This window comes from Ovis aries, chromosome X (genome assembly GCF_016772045.2).
Source record: "Ovis aries strain OAR_USU_Benz2616 breed Rambouillet chromosome X, ARS-UI_Ramb_v3.0, whole genome shotgun sequence".
Taxonomy (NCBI): Eukaryota; Metazoa; Chordata; class Mammalia; order Artiodactyla; family Bovidae; genus Ovis; species Ovis aries.
In genome coordinates, this window is record NC_056080.1 from 115,799,045 (window position 1) to 115,820,594 (window position 21,550).

Consider the following 21,550-nt stretch of genomic DNA (forward strand, 5'->3'; position numbering starts at 1 on the left):
GGACAGCTACATGTAAAAGACGGAAATTAGAACACTTCCTAACAGCACACAAAGATAAACTCAAAATGGATTAAAGACCTAAATGTAAGACCAGAAACTATAAAACTCTTAGACGAAAACATAGGCAGAAAACTCGATGACAGAAATCAAAGCAAGATCCTCTATGACCCACCTCCTAGAGTAATGGAAATAAAAACAAAAGTAAGCAAGTGGGACCTGATTAAACATAAAAGCCTTTGCACAGCAAAGGGTACTATAAGCAAGGTGAAAAGACAACCCTCAGAATGGGAGAAAATAATAGCAAATGAAACAACAGACACAGGATTAATTTCCAAAATATACACGTAGTGCATAGAATTCAATACCAGGAAAACAAACAACCCAATCAAAAAGTGGGGAAAAGAGCAAAACAGACATTTCTCCAAAGAAGACATACAGATAGCTAACAAACACATGAAAAGATATTCACTACTGCTCATTATTAGAGAAATGCAAATCAACACTACAATAAGATATCACCTCATACCAGTCAGAATGGCCATCACCAAAAAGTCTACAAACAGTATATGCTGGAGAGCATGTGGAGAAAAGGGAATGCTCTGGCACTGTTGGCGGGAACGTAAATTGATACAGCCACTATGGAAGACGGTATGGAGATTCCTTTAAAAACTAGGAATAAAACTGCCATGTGACCCAGCAGTCCCACTCCTAGGCATATACCCTGAGGAAACCAAAATTGAAAAAGACACATGTATCCCATTGTTCACTGCAGCACTCTTTACAATTGCTAGAACGTGGAAGCAACCTAGGTGTCCATCAACAGATGAATGGATAAAGAAGTTGTCATATATATACACGATGGAATATTACTCAGCCATAAAATGGAACACATTTCAGTCAGTTCTGATGAGGTGGATGAACCTAGAGCCTATTAGATAGAGTGAAGTAAGTCAGAAAGAGAAAGAGAAATATCATATACTGACACATATATACAGAATCTAGAAAAATGATACTGAAAAATTTATCTGTTGGGCAGCATGCAGAAACAGACATAGAGAATAGATTTATGGACGTGGGAGGAGGGGAGGATAGGGTGAGATGTATGAGGAGAGTAAGATGGAAACTTACATTACCATATGTAAAGTAGATAGCCAACAGGAACTTCCTGTTGTCTCAGGAAACTCAAACAGGAGCTCTGTGTCAACCTAGAGGGGTGGGATGGGGCGGGAGATGGGAAGCAGTTTCTAAAGCGAGGGGATATATGTATACCTATGGCTGATTCATGTTCAGGTTTGATAGAAAATAACAAAAATCTGTAAAGCTGCTGCTGCTCCTAAGTCGCTTCAGTCGTGTCTGACTCTGTGCAACCCCATAGACGGCAGCCCACCAGGCTTCCCCGTCCCTGGGATTCTCCAGGCAAGAACACTGGAGTGGGTTGCCATTTCCTCCTCCAGTGCATGAAAGTGAAAACTGAAAGTGAACTCACTCAGTCGTGTCCGACTCTTAGCAACCCCATGGACTGCAGCCCACCAGGCTCCTCCATCCATGGGATTTTCCAGGCAAGAGTACTGGAGTGGGGTGCCATTGCCTTCTCCGTCTGTAAAGCAATTATCCTTTAATTAAAAAAAAAAAAACATTAGAATGAGATCTAAAAAAAAAAAAATATGAAACTTGTAACAGATTTATTGGTAATGATGATAGACAGAATCCAGGGATGGTGCTCCATCTTTCTGGCTATTTCCTTAGTCTACTTTTTAAAAGGAATATGGTAGTGTTTAGAAGCATGGACTCTTATGATAATTGGCAAGATCAGAATCTGGATCTGCTACCAACTAGCTATGTGACATTAAGTTCCCTGTGAGCTTCACTTCTCTCACTTTAAAATGGGAAAAACAGAGACTTCCCTGGTGGTCCACTGGTTAAGACTCTGCACTGTCAACATGAGGGGCCTAGGTTCAAACCCCAGTAGGAACTAGATCCCAAACACTGCACCTAAGAGTCTGCATGCCACAATGAAAAGATCCTGCATCCCGAGAAGATCAAAAGTCCTGAGTGCTGCGACTAAGACACATGGAGCTAAAAAGGAAAACAAAAATTAATGGGAAAAATAACAGCATCTACATCGCAAAGCTAGTGTGAGAATCAAAGGTCAGTTCTCATTTGTTCTTTTACTTTGATTGAGGTTTTATTTACATACAACAAAATTTACCGATTTTAAATTTATCATTCAATGATTTTTAGTAAATTTATGGAGTTGTCCATTTATTACAATCTCGTCATTCCCATCATCTCAAAAAGATCCGTGGTGCCCATCTGCAGTCCCCTTTTCTACCTCCAGTCCCACAATAAAAAAGGAGCGAATATTTCTAAATCACTTAGGATAGTGCCTGTCATCTACCAAGAGATGTATGTTACATCAGTAAGAAATGTCTGAACAGGGGGAAGAAATACAATGCAAACCATGAAACCAAGTGTCTTATTTACTGGCATAATAAAAAATGAATTTGGGTTGCATTTTCATCAGAACAAACTTAATTCTTCATATAAAGATACTGCAGCTTATTTCTGATTAGTATCTAATTTAGTTTTCCTTATAAGCCTCTTTGAAAAGCACAGGCCTGGTTTCCATAGTCAATCTGGAGGCCTGAGCAATTAACTGAATTACTTTGAGAAGGGGAAAGAAAAGAAAAAAATCTGTGTAACTCAGATGAAAAGCCAGCAAGAGTTTTCACTTCTGACTTCTCCTACTACTGTTACCTCACATTATGGTTATATGGGCTCGCCTGGTAGCTCAGCAGGTAAAGAATCCTCCTGCAATGCTGGAAACCTGGGTTCAGTCTCTCAGTTTGGAAGATCCCCAGGAGGAGGAAATCACAACCCACTCCAGCATTCTTGCCTGGAGAATCCCAGGGACAGAGGAGCCTCTTGGGCTACAGTCCACGTGGTCCCAAAGAGTCAGACACGACGGAGCAACTCAGCAAAGCACATAGTTATATACTGTTTCTTCAGAGCTCTCTAACATCCATTATCTCATTTTACACCTTCAACAACCCTGCAAGATAACTGCTTTCAATTTCTTCTTCTATTTTTTAATCCTAATAATGATGCTTTGTACTGAGAGGCAAGCATCTGAGTAAAACCAACAAGCACCTGACAAGGGAAGCCAGCCAGCCAGCCTGCCTGGACATCTTCTGGCTTCACAAGACACCTCATTTCAATGGGTATTTGGATAAACAGACTCAATCATAATTTGGACTAAAAATGACTGGATATTTTCATCGAAGTATGAAAAGACCCTGTTTTTAAACACAAAAATAACAGAGAAGGAGAATAAGGAACAAATTATTAACACTCCAACTCTCTCATTATAAGGCTGAGTCCTGGTGATTTCTTGAGGTCATACTAGGTCTGCCACCCAAGTTTCCTGACTGCTCGCTGGGGGCTTTTCTACTGTACTAAGCTTCATCTGCCTAGTTAACTTTTGTGTATTTTCTTTGCAATGATACTGACCAAATTCTACCTTTTCATTTTTACCTTGAAACACTGAGTGAAAAATAATATGGTATCTAACACTGTTAGGGAAACTTCGGTAGCAGTATTTCCTTCAAGAAGTGCCTGATGGAAAATGTTTGCTTTAGTTGTTGTAGAACCTGAGATTTTTTTAAAAAAGTAAATTAAAACTCTATGACACAGGGATTCACATAACAGTTTGGAATGACTTCTTCTCCCAAAGACTCAGAGAGAGAGACAAGCAAAAAGACACCAGGCTCTCAGTACCTGCAGACTTAATGAGTTTTGCTGTATTTACTCCTTAATCAAATACGATCTGGGTTAATCAATTCTGCTATTGTTTACTTCAGTTCTGTATCAACAGCTCTGTAGCAAATAAATAGGTGCCTACTTCTTTGTAGACAAGATGTGAGTGATGATCGAGGTATGTACCTAAGAAATAACGTGGGAGGCATTTTAGGCTGTGCTCCTCATTATATGTGCAAAAATGAGAAATCATAGAAAAGCAGCTATGTTATGTACAGGGGTTCCCTATGGCCTGATGTTTCCAATGATGCCAATGGTGTGAGACTTGTTTCTAAATCAGAAGGAAAACAAAGCATCTGGGCCAACTGAAAGACACAGGTTTCATACATTGTCACAAGAGACAAAGAATAAAGCTGAAGGCTGTACCACTCCCATTTTTTTTTTAAAGGTCCTGGGTCTAGTAGCTCAGCATCCATCTGCTCAAGACATTTGTGTTTATTATTAGTCCTTATCGCAAAGCCAGTTCTGCTTGCTTCCTCTTATGCAACCTCTAAAGGACTCTCTGGTAATGAACATTCTCTCACTCTTTCACTTTTTATTAAGATTTGCTTTCAGAGAATAGCTTTCATTCATATAACCCTCTAGCTTCCTATTGAACTTGTTAATATTTCAACCTGTGTGAAATATGTCTTTGTCAAAATAGTATTTACAGTGCTCTGACCTCTGCAGACAGCTCAGCATGTGTAATCCCTGGAAAAATCACTAAATAAAAAATAGTCATTCTAAACATATATATATACTATTTTGTTCAGATTCATTATTTTCATTAAAGTACAGATAAAGGATATTGAATGTAAAATCACATAATTACAATAGTTCAATGAGAAAATTAATCTCCTTCATATTAAACTAAGAACTCACTATTAACTAAAATTGCCAGAAACAATCCACGCATATTTGATCTTATATTCACATATGATGAAATGACTGTATAGAAACAGAGCTATGCAAATGTATCGATGTATGTAAAATGATCTCCAGCTGTACTGGTGATTTAGGTTAAATAGTATTAATGTCTGTTTCAAATGATTACCCTACCTACATTTTGCACTGACTGTGATTAAGTGTAAATAAACTTTCCAGGCTATTAAGACGCTGAAGCCTGGCCTGCATTATTCCTGATCTGTTTCAAAGAGCTGGCATGGTTTGCGATTTTCAGGCTACTCCAAAGTGTTTTGACAGCCAGGCATTATGCACCCTAAAATAAAGGTTAAAGTTAGGAAATGAAGTACTTTAATACTATATCTCAATGTTAGATTGTTTTAACTAATAAATGACTAGAGTTCCACATAAACACTGTGCTACGCTCAATATCCTACCAACTATTATTTGGCTTAAATGAGACATCACTGGAAACTGTATGATGCTTACCATGTATTTAAAATAGCTTATACTACAAGAATACAAGTAAGGAATTTAGAGAAATTTCTTACTTTCCTTCCTCTCCTCAAAAATATCAGAGTAGACTGGACAATACTCCAATAATTCTCCGTCTTTTTCTCAAGAGATAAGGAAAGGCAAGAGTCAGAGAAAACAGTGAGAGGGACACTCAGAGACTCGGGTGGAGGGCGGGGAGGGGGGTGGTTTCCTGAAGTTAGCTGTTTAAGAATGAGGCCTATCTAATCTGTCTCTGGGCCGGAGTTAAACTTGGATCAGAACTTTTTTACTCGATAAACATGTCTATTTCCACATTTTTATTTTGTTCTCCTTGAATTTTAGGGTTTCATTAAAAAATTAACAACTGGGTAATACAAGCACTGAGGAAAAAGCCTTTGTCCATCCTCTGCTAAACACAGAGGGCAGGTCAGCAGAATCTTAGTGATTAAGATTGATGGTGGTAGTTACCATAGCAGTTCCCAACCAGTTCCCAGTGCTGGGGAGACACTAGAAATTGTCATCTGAATTATTAGGATGTCCCAGAGACTCAGCAATAAACCCCATCCAAACTGCCTCTTTAGTTTTTCCAAGTGCTATGAAAGTTATTTTAAAAAAGAAATCTATTTAACTTCCTTTAATGACTAACTCTACGTCTGAAACATATCTATTCGAAATAAGCAAGTACTCTTTTCCTTAGGGTCGTGCAAACGTTTCCTTAAGTATTTATTCCACTAAGACTTACACAGCAAAAAGAAGAAAGAAAGAATATATAGCATCTGTCTCAACTGCTGTTGGGGATTTCTGTTTACATTAGTAACTGAAGTGAGTACTGATAGGTTGTAAACAAAAGTACTGCTGCTGCTGCTGCTGCGTAGCTTCAGTCCTGTCCGACTCTGTGCGACCCCATAGACGGCAGCCCGCCAGGCTCCCCCGTCCCTGGGATTCTCCAGGCAAGAACACTGGAGTGGGTAACAAAAGTACAGACCTGACAATTGTCGTCACTTGATGATTTCCTGCCTTCCCCTGGATCTAGCCCTTTCTCATGAGCTTCAGTAGAGACAAGCAACTGTTCTAGGATTAGACCGGAAACTGTGCACATCAGTCTAACCTTACCTTTTGGAAAACTTTTAAAAATGTATCACTTCCCATCAGGTTAATTTCAACTTTGAGTTGAGAAGCATTCAATAAATCATGGGTATCTTAAGGCTAACTCAAAAGGAAGCATCTAGGTTTTGCCTGGCATGATTAAGACTGCCCTCTGTTGGAAGAGAAGAAAACAAGAGGAAATTGCAGGGCTATGGGAATTACCTTGCTATGATTCTTTGCCCCATGTATCTAAAGTGAACCAAACACACTCTAGGAAGAAAAACAGTAGCATCTTAGTCCTATATTACCATACTTTGCATTTTAACAAATAATATTTGAAAATTCACGTGTTAGGCTCTTCTATCCCTGGAATTCTGCACGCAGGAATACTGGAGTGGGTTGCCATTTCCTTCTCCAGGGGATCTTCCCGATCCAGAGTTTGAACCTGGCTCTCCCGCATTACCTACTGAGCAACCAGCAAAGCTCTAGCATGAGTGGCAACAGTAATCAGTTACAGAATTGCCACTTTGGGAATGGACGACTAAGCAATGTTGCCTAGACGGAGGGGTGACAGGGAGGAAAGAGAGCATGGCTTTGACTTGACGTCCAAATTGCTAATGACCATGGGTATTTGTGCTTTTCCATGATTATAAAATACTGTCAGGAAGAAAGATGCTAAAATTGGGTCAAATTAATTTGTTTCAAAAATAAACCAAGGGGTAAGTTTCAACACCCCAACCCCCAGCCCCGCCTTTTGGGACGCACTTCAGCTCCGTGGGGCTTTCCCAGAAGTCACTGCGTTTCCTGTCTCTCGAGTCTCTGGTCCGGCAGCGCCACCTTCCCTTCCATGTGCCTTCGCTCTTCTCGGCAAAAGGAGGCTGGTGTCTCCTTCCGGCCTCCCAACCGCACCTTTCTGTCCACCGCGAGCCATCTTCGATCCATCCTCTTGCCCGCCCGATCGCCCACTCAGTGCCCTGAGGCCGCTTCACAGGTCTGTACAAGAGTTTAAACTCTCATCCCGTCAGGGGCCCTTCGGCCATTTTTTTGGTGGTGCCTGTCTCCCCTGTTTCCGAATCCCATCAGGGAATCAAAATGAAGGCTGGAGACGTGGGTGAAGAAGACAGGGAAAGTGGGCAGAACTCTTCCGAAGGAGATAAAATACAGATTAGACTCTGTGATGTGTTTTCTGAAGATTTTAAAAAAACCTGGCAAACACTAAAAGAGCTCCATGACAGAGAGCCACGCGGACTTCAGGGGAAAGGAACCAGTTTGAGGAAAGAGCGATTGTCAGACGGGAGGTGGACAGGCTCTATATCCAGAATTAAAGAATTTACGGAGCAGCGGAGAGCCCTGAATGACCCTATCCATGACCTGCAAGGTCAGTTAAACGCGGAAGTATGCGATCGCTCTACAGTAAACGAAACGGACAGAAATACGCTACAGCAAGAATCTTATGATATCCAACAAGAAAATCTGATATTTACTGGTGAGCTCACAGCAGAAAGGAGTAAATTAACAGAAGAAAACAAGCAGCTTTCGGCTAGGCTCAAGAGGAAACAGCCACAGTTTCACCGTTCTTTTTCTGATAGTGATGATGACTTCGTCCCTGGGTCTCAAAAGAGCGAGTCAGTTCTTTTGCTCAGGGACCCTCCGCCCGGACCTGAGAGGTATGTGGCTGTCAAACTAATAACGGAAACAAATACCAAACAGATGAAATCTAGAGGGAAAAAGAAACAGCCACACAGTTCCGAGCTTCAGGTTCCATTTTCCAGTCAGGACGTCTTTGAGGTGCCGGAGAGCCCTCGGGAGAAGATTTCCTCTAACAGCAGTAAGACGATCACAATAAGCAGTGGCAGTCAGAAGTCATCTAGCACTGTTCCTTCAGCGTCTACATTCGGCCTTCAAACAGTGGATGGATTTCAAGATGACTCCAGCCTTCCCGATGCCAGGCTTGGCCATCCACAAAGCAAATCCATTTTCACACAGAGGACCTCCCCACAGAGGCTCTCCACACCAAAGCATGGAACTGAGATTGATTTCCCTTGGAGCCTTTCCAGTATTTCTCCAGGAAAAGACCTACCTATTGAAATATCTGAAACTTCAGAGGAAAGTATGATTGATTATACCAAAAGCATATTTTCTCCTTTTACACGGAGAGACGAAAACACCACTTTACATCTATTTCCTTTAGACTCTACTTCAAGTGCTAATGTGAAAAGACCATCAATGGGTGTTTTTCGCGTTTCAGTGAGAGAGAGCAGTAGCCGGACACCTTGCAGTGAACAGTCCACAGCAAGCAAGAATATGAATGGAGTTACAACTGCAGCCCATGATGCTGATAAGCCACAAGGTGAAACTCAGGCTTGCACTTCGGATCTTCAATAAAGAGAAAAGTCAAGATACAGTTAGAAAAAGGGGGGAAGTAGCTATTGCTCCATCTCTCTCTTAAGGAGACTGCTTTGCTTTTCCTAGAGGACAGTCTCCCTATCAATTCAGACAATTTAACATTTGTATTCAGACTACGTCACTGATAATTCCTGACTTGGATTCTACTTCCCAGAATATAATATACAGACAATAAAAAGTTGGGCAAATGACTAAGACTTTGAAACAGTGACTTCTTGCCCAAAAATAAAATTCAGCTAGAAAGAAAGAAAGTTTTCAGAATCCCTCTACTTCTATATAAAAGTGGAGGTCTATCATCTTTTTGTTGAAATTAAGCTGTTAGTGTCTGTGAGCATGTGCCATGCTGAGTTGGTTTAGTTGTGTCCTACTTTTTGCAACACTGCGGACTGTAGCCTGCCAGGCTCCTCTGTCCATGGGATTCTCTAGAAGAATACGGCAGTGGGTTGTCATGCCCTCCTCCTGGGGATGTTCCCATCCATCTTGTCTCTTAAACACTTGCATTGGCAGGCGAGTTCTTTATTACTAGTGCCACTTGGGAAGCCCTTATGAGTCAATAAGAAGGCTTAAAAAAAGAAAGCCAAGAGAACACCTAAAAGGCCTGGACTGTAAGAGTTCAACCCTGTAATACTTGTGAAATACTTACTTGACTTGACAAGGTAACTACAACACTTACACTGAGAAAAATTCAGAAGCAGATGTTTTTCAGAATAAAATGAATATGACTTTACACATACTACAGAGCATGACTTAAATTAGAGAAGAGAAGATGTGACACAGACTGTATACTAGTTATTAAAATTTGCTTTTAAAAATCAAAAAGCGAGAGCAGAAGGAAAAACTTCATTAACAAAGACCAACTATTTAGCAAGCAAGGGCAACATTTACAACAGCAGGAGACCTTTTCAAGGAACAGAGCAGTTATGGCTTTTTCCGTAACAAAATGCAGCCAGTTGCTTGTCACTGGTTATCACTGTGTGTGTGTGTGTGTATGTGTGTGCATATGTGTGCAAGTGTGTGCACATGTGTACTGAATGGAGGAGGGGAGAACTAGTCAGCAATGCATGTCCCTCTCCTTCCTCTCTTCTGTCCTCCCCCTACCACCCTCCTTACTTTCCCTGGGCCGTGGTGGTATTCAACTCCTTTTTTCTTTACAGTTTTTTTTTCCCCATGTGTCCTTGGGCATGTAGAAAAAACAAAGTTATTGAGTGAATCCATGTGCCATAAAACTCACGCTTTAAAATAGAATACAACACAGTAGTTTATATGGTATATTTTAAAACTTGTAAAACCATCACCACAGTTTTAGAATATTTTCATCACCCTTTAAAAAAGCCCATACATAATAAGAGCTGTCACCTTCTGCATTCCCACTTTTTAGCTTTGTGGGGAGACAAAACAGTCCACTGTGGTTGTGGCTGTTAATTTGATTCAATATCTCTTGGAGTGAAATACCACCAGGGTTGAATATTATCTCCCTTTACATATTTCTTTCCGAAAATATGGAAGCTTAAAATATAGTATCAATAATCTTTGACTTTTACTCTAAATCATACATTCTAAGTAGTTGAAGGTTGTAGTTATTTAAAACTTTTATTAATGTACTTTAGAATTCATATCTAGTTTTCATGTGTTTCAATCTCTCTGGCAAGTTAACTATCAACTTATTTTATGTTTTTACATCCTGCATTATTACAAAAATATTTAAAATACTATGTACTAAAAACAAAATGGAAAAGAAGTAAAATTTACTGTATTATTTGACTTTTACTGTAAATCATACATTCTAAGTACTTAATTCTAGTTATTTAAAACTTTTATTAATGTACTTTAGAATTAGTTATTCATATCTAACATTTGATGTGTTTCAATCTCTGGCAAGATAACTGTGAAATTATTTTATGTTTTTATATCCTATATTATTAGAACAAAATGTTTAATATTTACTAAAAACTAAATAGAAAATAAGTAAAATTTACCTACTGTTTTATGCTGATCAAAACCCAGGTGCTTTCATGTTCTTCATGCTGTTTGCTTTAAGTCTTTATTTATTATTTCGCTTCATGGGGGTCTTAGATGCAGCATGTGGGATCTGTTTCCCTGTCCAGAGACTGAACCCAGGACCTCTGCATTGCCAGTGCAGAGTCTTAGCCACAGGGAAGTTCCCAGGGATTTTGCTGGTTTGTTTTGTTTCCCTGGGGCGGGGCGGGGGGGGGCGGTTAGGATGGGGGGGGCTGTTTGTGTGTTGCTTTTTTTTTTTTTTTTGCAAAAGTAGAAAAAAGAAAGGATTATGTAAACAAGTGTGGTACTGGGAATGAGTTAACCTTCTGATTGTACTTCCAGAGGACATACAGTTTATGAAAACCCTTTGCTTGTATTCTATCATATATAGTAAGGAGGAAATGGTAAATTGTAAATAATATAATTATACATCAAGGTAAAGAGAACAGAGTCGGGAAAAGAACCTGACACCATACAAAACTGTATAATGGTCCTGTGAAGACAGCAACAGCATTCCTTACTCTCAAAGAACCCTTTCTGTCTTTTTGTTTGCTTTGATTGTGTAAATCCTGGGTCAAATAAAACCTACAATGTTAAATACGACTTTTGGATATTGTTATTTTCTTGTTTACCTTGGTCATTTAATGTATTCTGTGCTCTGCTATGAAAAAATATTTTAGCACTTCTGAAACTATTGCCTGACTTTAGAAACTAATTTTTTTGTCTTTTAAAAAAGTCCTGTTATTAAAGAGAAATTTTGATAACCTTATTTCTTTTTACAAACCCTTGTGTCGAGGACGGACGTTCAACTGATCAGAGCGAGAGCTGCTCTGCTACATGCAAAACCCCAACCCAGAAGCGGGTCATCTATGAGTAGTTTAGTACCAGGTTCCCCCAATTCCCCACAATTGAGTGGTGCAGTGTTGGGTGAGGGGGCTGCTGCCTTTCTGGTTGCGCTCGTGTTCCAGGATGAAGAGTTCTCTGTACTGGACCCGGTCCCAACACGCAGAGGGGCATGCCACACCATGCCCTAAAGGACCTGGGCAGTGGCCCCATGGTAGGGACGGTCGGGGACTGGCTATCTGAGGCCAACCGAGGCATTGCCAGAAACTAATTTTTAAATAAAATTATTTCAAAGGCTCAAAATTGTATGATGGAAATAAATTTATTTTAAGTTAAATACAGGAAGATTCTAAGGTCAAAGTCTACCAGCTACTGTCCCCGTGTCCAACAAAAATCAGTGAGAGAGGAATGCTAAAACTTCAATCCTTGAGCCCTCCCTTCCCGGATCTAGCCTACGTAGTTTGCCCACTCCACCGTTTAGCCATGCAGTCACTTAGATGCAGTCAATCATAAAGGAAGTCAATCATGAATAGTCACTGGAAGGACTGATGCTAAAGCTCAAACTCCAGTACTTTGGCCACCTAATGCAAAGAACTGACTCATTGGAAAAGACCCTGATGCTGGGCAAGGTTGAAGGCAGGAGGAGAAGGGGACGTCAGAGGATGAAGTGGTTGGATGGCATCACCGACTCAATGGACATGAGCGTGAGCAAGCTCCAGGAGATGATGATTGACAGGGAAGCCTGGCGTGCTGCAGTCCCTTGGGTGGCAAAGAGTCAGACACAACTGAGCGAATGAACAACAACACTTAGTTGGGAAACCACCTCTCAGATCTACTCTTCCCCCATCCTCACCTGCAGTGTTCTGTTCAGGTCCTTATCGCCTCGCTCTTACAGGTCACGTCTCTGCCTGTGTGCTGTGTGCTAACTCGCCTCAGTCCTGTCTGACTCTGCAACCCACTGGATTGCAGCCCACCAGGCTTCTCTGTCCATGTGGATTGTCAGGCGAGGGTACTGGAGTGGGCTGCCACGCACTCCAACAGGGGATCGTTCTGAACCAGGGATTGAACCCTCTTCTCCTGCGTCTCTTGCTCTGGCAGGCAGGTTCTTTACCACTAGCGACACCTGGAAAGCCCTTGGGTACCCATAGCACTTGACACATTTCCTCTACTGTAGCAAATAATAAAAGAGGTTTGTGGGCATGTCCATTTCTCCCACTGGATTCAGGTTTCTCTAGGCCAGAGACGGTTCAGGGTGATTCCAGGATTTCCACCCAGAAGGAGCTTAGGGCCAGCAATCTGAGTGGAAGGGACAACAACCAGGGGCTTCTGGGTTTATTTGTGATGTCTGGAGGGAATACACCATGTGGCACCACAGAGAATATAAAGATGGATGTAGCCTGATCAGTCTGGGTTTAATTGACTCATAGGTTCATTGCTCTTCAGCAAGTGCTTTTCTTCTAGAAATCTTGTGGGGGTGCACTCAAGGTAGTGCTGTTTACACAAGAGGCCTGTGATGGGATCCTCTGAATTTAACCTAAGGCAGAGTAGCAAGGTTCTGGGTGAGTCTCCATCAATGTCCTAAAACCCATTGACCTCTACGTCTTCACACTTCTAGCGCAAGATCCCATTCTAATTTTGAATGATTACGATCAATGCTGTCTCTAATAATAAGGCTTAACTCAAAAGCTTGTGCTCTCTCTCGTTCAGTCACAGGAGCTGGCAGAAGCATGCATATGTCGGGAAAAGTCAAGGAAATCACGAGTCATATGTGAGCCATCCATCTCCTTCCTCTACATCTTAATCATCAACCTCTTTCAGTGCTTTCCTTGCAACACCTCTCTTAATTATCCTGATCATGCTCAGGGGCTCTGCTGGGTCTCGTGAGGCAGGCAGACATACAGCAGTTAGGCCTGAGCCTGGACGGAAGGCGTGCATGACCCATCATTCTAGGGGCCACCTCCAATCCTAGATTCCTGTGGAGCTTTGCACTCTGGTGAGTCCCCCCTCCCTTCAGCCCCACACTCAGTCAAGTCTCCCTGTTGACTTCTCCAGTGTCATTTCCCTCCCTCTGCACCCCAACTCAGCTTCAAGGGCAAATGAAGCCCTTCTGCCTTGACTGCTTTGGCCAATGCACCCTCCTGCCAAGCCGGACTCCTCCTTGAGCCCACAGGGGCACCACCACCGTTACTTCTGGGCCTCTGCTCCTGCTCGCCTCCCAAAAAGGGAATAACTTCTCCTCCACCAACTCAAATGTCACCCACCCTAAAAGTCTAGCTCAAATTTCAGTTCTTCCTCAGAATTCCCAGCCCTCAGTTTCCCCTCTTCTGAATGCCTATGGTACTTATTGTTTGGACTACACAGTCTGGCAGTTATAAAGCAAGTCTCCAATACATGATCATTCGCTTTTTACGAATGGCCTGTACATACTTGGGTGAATGCCCACCAGTCCTGCCCTGCTGCTCTGGGAGACGCCCAGCTCTCCTCTCAGCCAAGGACTCCCGTCCTTTCTGCACAGAGAGGCAATGAATGCAGTGGTTAGGGGCATGGTCTCTGGAAGCGACTGCTGGGGTCAGCAGCCTAGCTCCCTCTTGCAGTCTACGACCTAAGAGACTCTGGGCAAGCCTCTGGGCCTTGCTGTGCCTCAGTTTCCTCCTGTACAAAACAAGAATGGTAACAGCACCAACAGGAGAGGTTCTGTGGAAGGATGAAATAGGTCAAGTGGAAAACTTAGAACACTGCCCGGCATAGAGGAAACACTATAGAAGTGCTAGTCGTTATTAAGAATGCCACAATGTGGGCTTGCCAATCTGAACAGACTAAACCTAAGCTGGTAAGCTAGTCATTTTTCTAAACACAAAACATTAGAGCTGGAGGAGCCCTTAAAACTCATGGAGTTCAGTCTGCTTTCACAGAGAACACTGTTGCACAAGGGAGGGAAATGACCAGTCCTGAAGTCCCACAGCTGGGTAAGCTCAGACCATTATTAATAGTCAGGTCCCCTGTTTTTTGCGTTTTTTCCCCCCACCATATCTTAATGCAATTGTATCAACATTTCCAATGGGAAAAAGTTTCTGTATTTCTAACTTCTGTGACAAACCTGGTGAGTTGGGGATTGCCAGTATTAGCTAGGGTCAGCTGTTTGTTGTTCCAGGGGTGAGGTGTGTGGGAGAGGGAGTCTGGAGGAGGGAGGGGGCTGGAGTGGCACTGTGAAAATCAGGGGACTAAGGAGATGGGTGGCTTCCCTGCTGGCTCAGCAGTAAAGAACCCACCTGCAATACAATGCAATGCAGGAGATGCGGGTTTGATCCCTGGGTCCGGAAGATCCCCTGGAGAAGGATATGGCAACCCACCCCAATATTCTTGCCTGGGAAATCCCATGGTCAGAGGGGCCTGGAGGGCTACAGTCCATGGGGTCGGAGTAGAGTCAGACAGACTGAGTCACTAAATGACAACAACCAAGGGGATGGGTGACGCCCCTCCCTTCTCTGGACTCTAGCTGCCCCATCATTACGGAAATCAGATCCCCCCAAGTGAACCAGGAGCATGGGGGGCACAAGGATTACACAATATACTCTAAGGCTCTAAGCCAATGCACAAGACCTGGCTCAGGACTGAAAAGGCAGGCACTTGAATGAATGACGGACAAACTACAAACTTCCCTCAAGTCTCTACTCAAACGCTGCCTTTTCAGTGGCAGTCTACATAGTCCACCCTGTTTACAATGGCAACCCCTGGACTGCTCTGTTTTTCTCCATAGTGCTTACTGCCCTCTAACATACCTCATATTTTACTACCCCGCCCCCCTTACTCTGACTCTAGCAATAGCATGCCAGCTCCAAAGGGCAAGCACTTGATCTGTTTTGCTGGCCACTGTATTCTCTGCCCCTAGAACACTGCCTGGCACAGGGCACGCAGAGTGGGCATAGGTTTTGGTGACTGAATCAATAGAGGGCATCCAAGTTTCCTAATCAACCTTTCAACTTGGCTTTCAAAGCCCAACGCACAGGCTGAAAAAGCAACAAACAAAATGTGGGTGTTTGTGTCAACGTGACACTAAAACCTATCAACTTTGGAGCTACTATCCTCACCAAAAAAACGTCCAGAAGGTCGCTCAGGCCAAAATCTGTCCCTCAGGAAGTCATTAGTGCCCCTCCCCCCAAGTTTTCACAGTAACGCTGGTTGATTAATTTAAATGGCCGCACCAGGTGAGGAGTATATGGGAACTCGCATCTGTGCAACTTTTCTATAAATCGAAAATTATTCCAAAATATAAAGGTTACTAGAGAAAAAAGCATCCACGCGGATGGTGCTCTGGATTTGCCATGGATTTCTTGTACGCCAGAGGAGACCCGTCCTTTGCTACAGGGGGGGACTAGGCGCTTCAGAGGTTCCCTTTGACTGCCGCCACCTCGCTGGACCCGCCGCGCAAGGAGCCTCGGCGCGTCACCCGCACTCCCGGACCTTGGTCGCCGTCCCCGCGGGCTCCCGGCCCCTCATCCCCTCTCCGGGCCACGGGCGACACTCCCGCCCCCGACCCCGCGAACTCCTTTCGGGCCCCAGGCCCCTCGGCGCTGCCCGACGGCCAAGGGAAGTGCGGCGACAAGTCGTCGCCCGCCGCCCCCGCCGCCCCCGGGATCCGGGAAAGCCCGGTCGCCCCGGGTTCCCCAAGCTCGAGCCAGGCGCGGGAGGCGCCTGCCGCCGCGGCCGCGGGATGGCCCGAAGTGGGCCCTCGACCCCGACTCCCGCCGCGGCCCTCGGCCCCAGGCGCCCCGGCGGGCCTCTCGGCCGCGATTCCCGCTGCCCCGGCCGGGGGACCGTACTCACCCGCGGGCGCAGCCACGCCGCCGCGGCCGGCGTAGAGCAGCAGCGCCCACAGCCCGCAGAGCCGCGCCGGCCGCTCCATGTAGCCCTCGCTCGGAGCCCGGCCGGGCTGCAGCCGCCGCAGTCTCCGCCTCTTTCGCTCCCTCTCCCACTTCCCGGCTCCGCCGCCCTGGAGGCTGGGGGGGCCGGCGCAGACGGGAAGGGCCGTCCCGCCCACCGGCCGCAGGTAACCCCGGGGCCAGCGCCGGCGGAGGTTCCGGGCGCCCGCGGCTCCAGCAGGGGCTTCCGAGGGGCGACACCTGGCCCCGCGGCAGCCGAGCCTCCGTCGCGCCCCGGGAGTTCGATCGTCGCCCAGGCAGAGCGGCCCCGACCCCGGCGCCATCGGGCTAGGTGCGAACGTTGTGCAGCCGGGAGGAACCCTGGACATGCCCAGCCAAGCACCCGAGCAGGGCAGGGCGGCCTCTGGGAAGGAGCCTTGAGCTGGCCTTCTGGAGTCTGAGCTTGCAGTCGCTGGCCTCTGAGCCCTTGTTTCCTAAAACTCTGACTCCAGGCTTAGAAATCCCAGGCCTGACTTCACAAGGTGCACTTGGAAGACCAAAGAGGACACTTAGTGGGAGCGTGCTTTGTGAACGCGATGGAAGGTATATTTGAAAGCTGGTGATACATGCTAAGTTGAACATAGAAAGAAAGAAAAAAGCTACATTTTAAATACGAGAGACAGTGCCATACTGGGCTTCCCTGGTGGCTCAGTTGGTAAGAATCCCTCTGGAATGCAGGAGGCCCAGGTTCCATCCCTGGGTGGGAAGATCCTCTGGAGGAGGGCATGCAACCCACTCCAGTATGCTTGCCTGGACACTCCCATGGACAGAGAAGCCTGGCGGGCTACAATTCATGGGGTCGCAAAGAGTCAGGCAGGACCGAGCCTCTGAGCACAACAGAGTACCATACTATGTCCTTGGATTTTTCAAAACTCACAGCCAACTTTCTACACACTTCTTTTCCATACATATCTATTGGGAGATGGAAGGTGAGCTGGAAATGTAGGCACTGAATACGTTGAAAGTGGGTGATTGTGAGGATTAAGGATGATGAGGATGGAGGAAGAATGCTTTAGTTTTCCTGTGGCTGCTGTAACAAATTATCACAAATTTAGTGGCTTTAAACCACCCATTTTATTTTATTCATATTAGAATTCTGTAGGTCAGAAGTCTCACTGGACTAAAATCAAGCTGTAGGCAGACCTGTGTTCCCTTCTGGAGGTTTTGAGGGTGAGTCCATTTCCCTGCCTTTCCCGGCTTCTAGAGACTGCTACATGCCCTGACTGGTTCCTGCACCACTCAGACCTCTGCTTCCCTCGTCACATCTCTTTCTCTGACTCTGACCCTCCTGCCTGCCTTTTTCATTTATAGAAATCCTTGTGATTTGATTGGACCCAACAGCTATAGAGAAGCTAGTGGTTGGGGGAGGGGAATGGCAGGTACAAACTACTGGGTGTTAGGTAGGTGGCAAGGAGGTATTCTACAACACAAGGAATATAGCCAATATTTTGTAAGAACTGGAAATGGAGCGTAATCTTTTAAAATTTGTGTACAAAATGTTTTTAGTGTAAAAGGGAAAAAATATATAGGACCTACTAGATAATCCATGATCATCATCCTATCCCAAAATCGTTGATTTCTGTTAATAAAAAGCTACTGTATAGCACAGGAAACTCTGCTCAATACTCTGTAGTGACCTATATGGGAATAGAATCTTAAAAAGAGTGGGTATACATATATGAATAACTGACTCACTTTGCTGTACAGTAGAAACTAAAACAACATTGTCAATCACCTATATGTCAATAAAAATTAGTTTTTGAAAATCATTGATATAATCACACCTGCAAAGTCACTTTTGCCATATAAGGTAACAAACATCTGCACAGTTGTCTGGGATAAGGTCATGGAACCATTAGGAGGGGATTATTTTGTCATTGTGTGCTAGGTGCTTAGTTGTATTCAAGTCTGTGACCTCTTGGACTGTAGCCAGCCAGCCAGGGTCCTCTGTATGGAATTTTCCAGGCAAGAATACTGGAGAGGGTTCCCATTTTCTTCTCCAGGGGATCTTCCTCACCCAGGGATCAGACCCCTTGCTATCCTGTGGAAGTCTGCATTTAAATGGGCAAATCTTTCCTTTTCTCCTTTGTCTTTAGCTTCTCTTCTTTTCTCAGCTGTTCTTCTCTCAGCTTTTCTCTCCTTTTCTCAGGGATTCTGTGCCTCATTGATCGGAGATGGCAGTGGCAACCCACTCCAGTACTCTTGCCTGGAGAATCCCAGGGACAGGGGAGCCTGGTGGGCTGCCATCTATGGGGTCGCACAGAGTTGGACACAACTGAAGCGACTTAGCAGCAGCACCAGCTGTGCCTCATTGTTAGTCCAGGGCTAGACAGCATATTAAAAAGCAGTGACATTGCTTCGCCAACAAAGGTACTTCTAGTCAAAGCTTCAGTTTTTCCAGTAGTCATGTATGGGTGTGAGAACTGGACTATAAAGAAAGCTGGGTGCCAAAGAATTGATGCCTTTGACCTGTGGTGTTGGAGAAGACTCTTCAGATCCCTTGAACTGCAAGGAGATCCAACCAGTCCAACCTAAAGGAAATCAGTCCTCAATATTCATTGTAAGGACTGATGTTGCATCTGAAACTCGAGTACTTTGGCCACCTGATGCGAAGAACTGACTCTTTTGAAAAGACCCTGATGCTGGGAATGATTGAAGGTGGGAGGAGAAGGGGACAAGAGAGGAAGAGATGGCTATATGGCATCACCGATTCAATGGTCATGAGTTTGGGTAGGCTCCAGGAGTTGGTGATGGACAGGGAAGTCTGGTATGCTGCAGTCCATCGGTCACAAAGAGTCAGAGCGACTGAAGTGAACTGAACTTAGAGGTCACTTTGCTTATCAGGCTGTTGGACACTTGCTTCAGCAAGCAAGGAATGAAGTCTCACTATTCACTTGGAAAGCACCAGGCTTGGGGGAGGGCAGGGGAGGAGCAACACCTATCTTGATTTAGTTCCCCAATGAAATGACACCATATCGCCCACAGCTCCTTACCTGGATTGCTCTTTCTGACTCTCTGCTACTTAAAGCAGCATGACTGCAGCTGGACCACGTTGTGCGTTGCATTCATTCCTGGTGCTGGGCCGTGGCCTTGGGCTCTCTAGACCAGCCTCCCCACTTCTAAGTCACAGAAGCCAAGGCCAGCACTTAACTCCTCTGCATCCTCACTTCCCAGGATGGTACCAAGCCTTGCAGATTTGATTCGGTTTGCTTCATGACACAATGCATAGCTGATATTTGTAAATGTTCCATGAGTGTTTGAGGAACAATTCTCCAATTATGGAGCCCAGTGTTCTCTGTGTTTACATTATATCAAGTCTGTGGGTTGTGTTGGTCAAATCCATGCACTTGCTGAGGTTTTTCTCTTCTTTTTGAACCCACAGTCACAGAGACATCTTACAATCTCCCACTATGATACTCTGATGGTGGATCTATCAAGCTGTCCTTACAATTCTGTTCCTTTTTGCTTTACAAAGATGTATTTTTGAAGCTATTTCATCAGAGGCATGCAAATCTAGAACTGTTATAGCTTCATAGTGAACCATCGAGGGCTTCCCCAATAGCTTAGTGATAAAGAATCTGCCTGCCAATGCAGCAAGCACGGGTTCGTCCCCTGGGTTGGGAAGATCCCCTGGAGGAGGGCATGGCAACTCACTCCAGTATTCTTGTCTGGAGAATCCCATGGACAGAGGAGCCTGGTGAGCTACAGTCCAAAGGGTCACAAACAACTGGATATGACTGATGGATTGAGCACATAGAGAACCCAGTTATTAATCACGAAGAAGTAGGTTTCAGTAATCTGTGAATGTTATTGGCCTCAGGTTCTGTTTTGGCTAATATTAGTGTAACTTCATAAGCTTTCTTTTGGTTAGTAGTGTGTACCTTGTACCTTTCCACATATCCTTACTCGCCTGTCTCTGCTATGTTTGAGATGTGCTCTTGGAAACAGCATAGAGTGCAAATCACTTTGTTTTCTCTCCTATAGGCAATCATTGTCTTTTAACTGTAGAGGTTAGCTCTAGTATGTTTCAACTTATTTCTACCATCTGGTTTTGTGCTTTTTGTTTGTCCCATTTTTTCTGTTTCTTTTTATCACCTCCTCTTTCGATTTCTTTAAATGTTGTGTGTGTGGCTGGGGGCTCTTCATTGCAAGAGCATGTTTATTTTCTGTAAAATGTGCATACCACAGGGTTTGTTGTCAGTATTGAATGAGATGAACAAAGTGGCATGAAATGCTTATCCAGTGCCTAACACAGAGTAAGCCCTCCTAAATGGGAACTATTATTAGAAGTCCGAGTGCTCTTTCATCTTTAGTGCTCCCTTGTATCCTGCGGTTCCGCTTCTGTTCTCCTTTCTGCTGACAATATCCCATTTGTTGTCAGTCTCTTTTCTTTCATTTCTCCTTTACGGCCATTTGATTTCCTGTTTCCACTCAGCCCTCCATCCCCAAGGCAGCTCGGTGGTGAAGCCCTTCGGGGAGGAGTCTGTGTGCTGTGGCTCTGTGGCACAGTAGGTGCGGGAGAAGACAGTGGCACCTTGACTGAATCCCATTCCACAAGGTGATGGAGGTCCCCCCCCAACACAGGGCTGCGTTTGCGTGTCATTCTAGGCTGGCCACGGTGAAATGGAATCAGCTGCCATCATCAGTTTCTGTGAAATGGGTATAAAGCCATAGACCCACCAGCTAGGAAACAGTTTAATTCCTTGTGTCTCTTCCTAGAGAGGATGGCCGGTTCCTGGCTGTCTGCTCTCAAGTTGTCCTGCTGTGAGCGAGTGGGTGTCTCCATACTAGGAGTTTGTGTATGTACTAAGCAGAGCCTGGAAGAGGAACCATTTGTACTCAAACACATTGTGGTCGAAAGAAAACTTTGTTATCATTGTTGTGACAGAACTGCAGCTAAATTTAGCAAGCTGCATACTCTGTGTGTGTGCCTGTGCTCAAGTGTGATGCCTAGAGAAAGTAACACATTATGTTTCCAAAAAGCAAAATGTCCCCAGACCAAAAAGAAAAGCTTCTTCTTACCTGGGATTTGATTGCCATGACCATTCCTCACCCCACTACTTCATATCTTCGCTTTTTCTCTGTCCTGTGTACAATGACATTCT

At 44.5% G+C, this 21,550-nt stretch overlaps 1 protein-coding gene across 1 annotated transcript in view; it reads right to left on the bottom strand.

Annotated features, from left to right (window-relative positions):
• The window catches only part of LOC114111326 (dedicator of cytokinesis protein 10-like), an 87,879-nt gene extending 66,648 nt beyond the window's left edge, over positions 1-21,231 (bottom strand). The window contains exons 1-2 of the mRNA XM_060407994.1: positions 21,126-21,231; positions 16,351-16,766 (exon numbers count right to left, since the gene is read on the bottom strand). Of these exons, the coding sequence (XP_060263977.1) occupies positions 16,351-16,766; positions 21,126-21,231 (522 nt within the window). The remainder of the gene's footprint in view (positions 1-16,350; positions 16,767-21,125) is intronic.
• Positions 21,232-21,550: the final 319 nt, after the last annotated feature.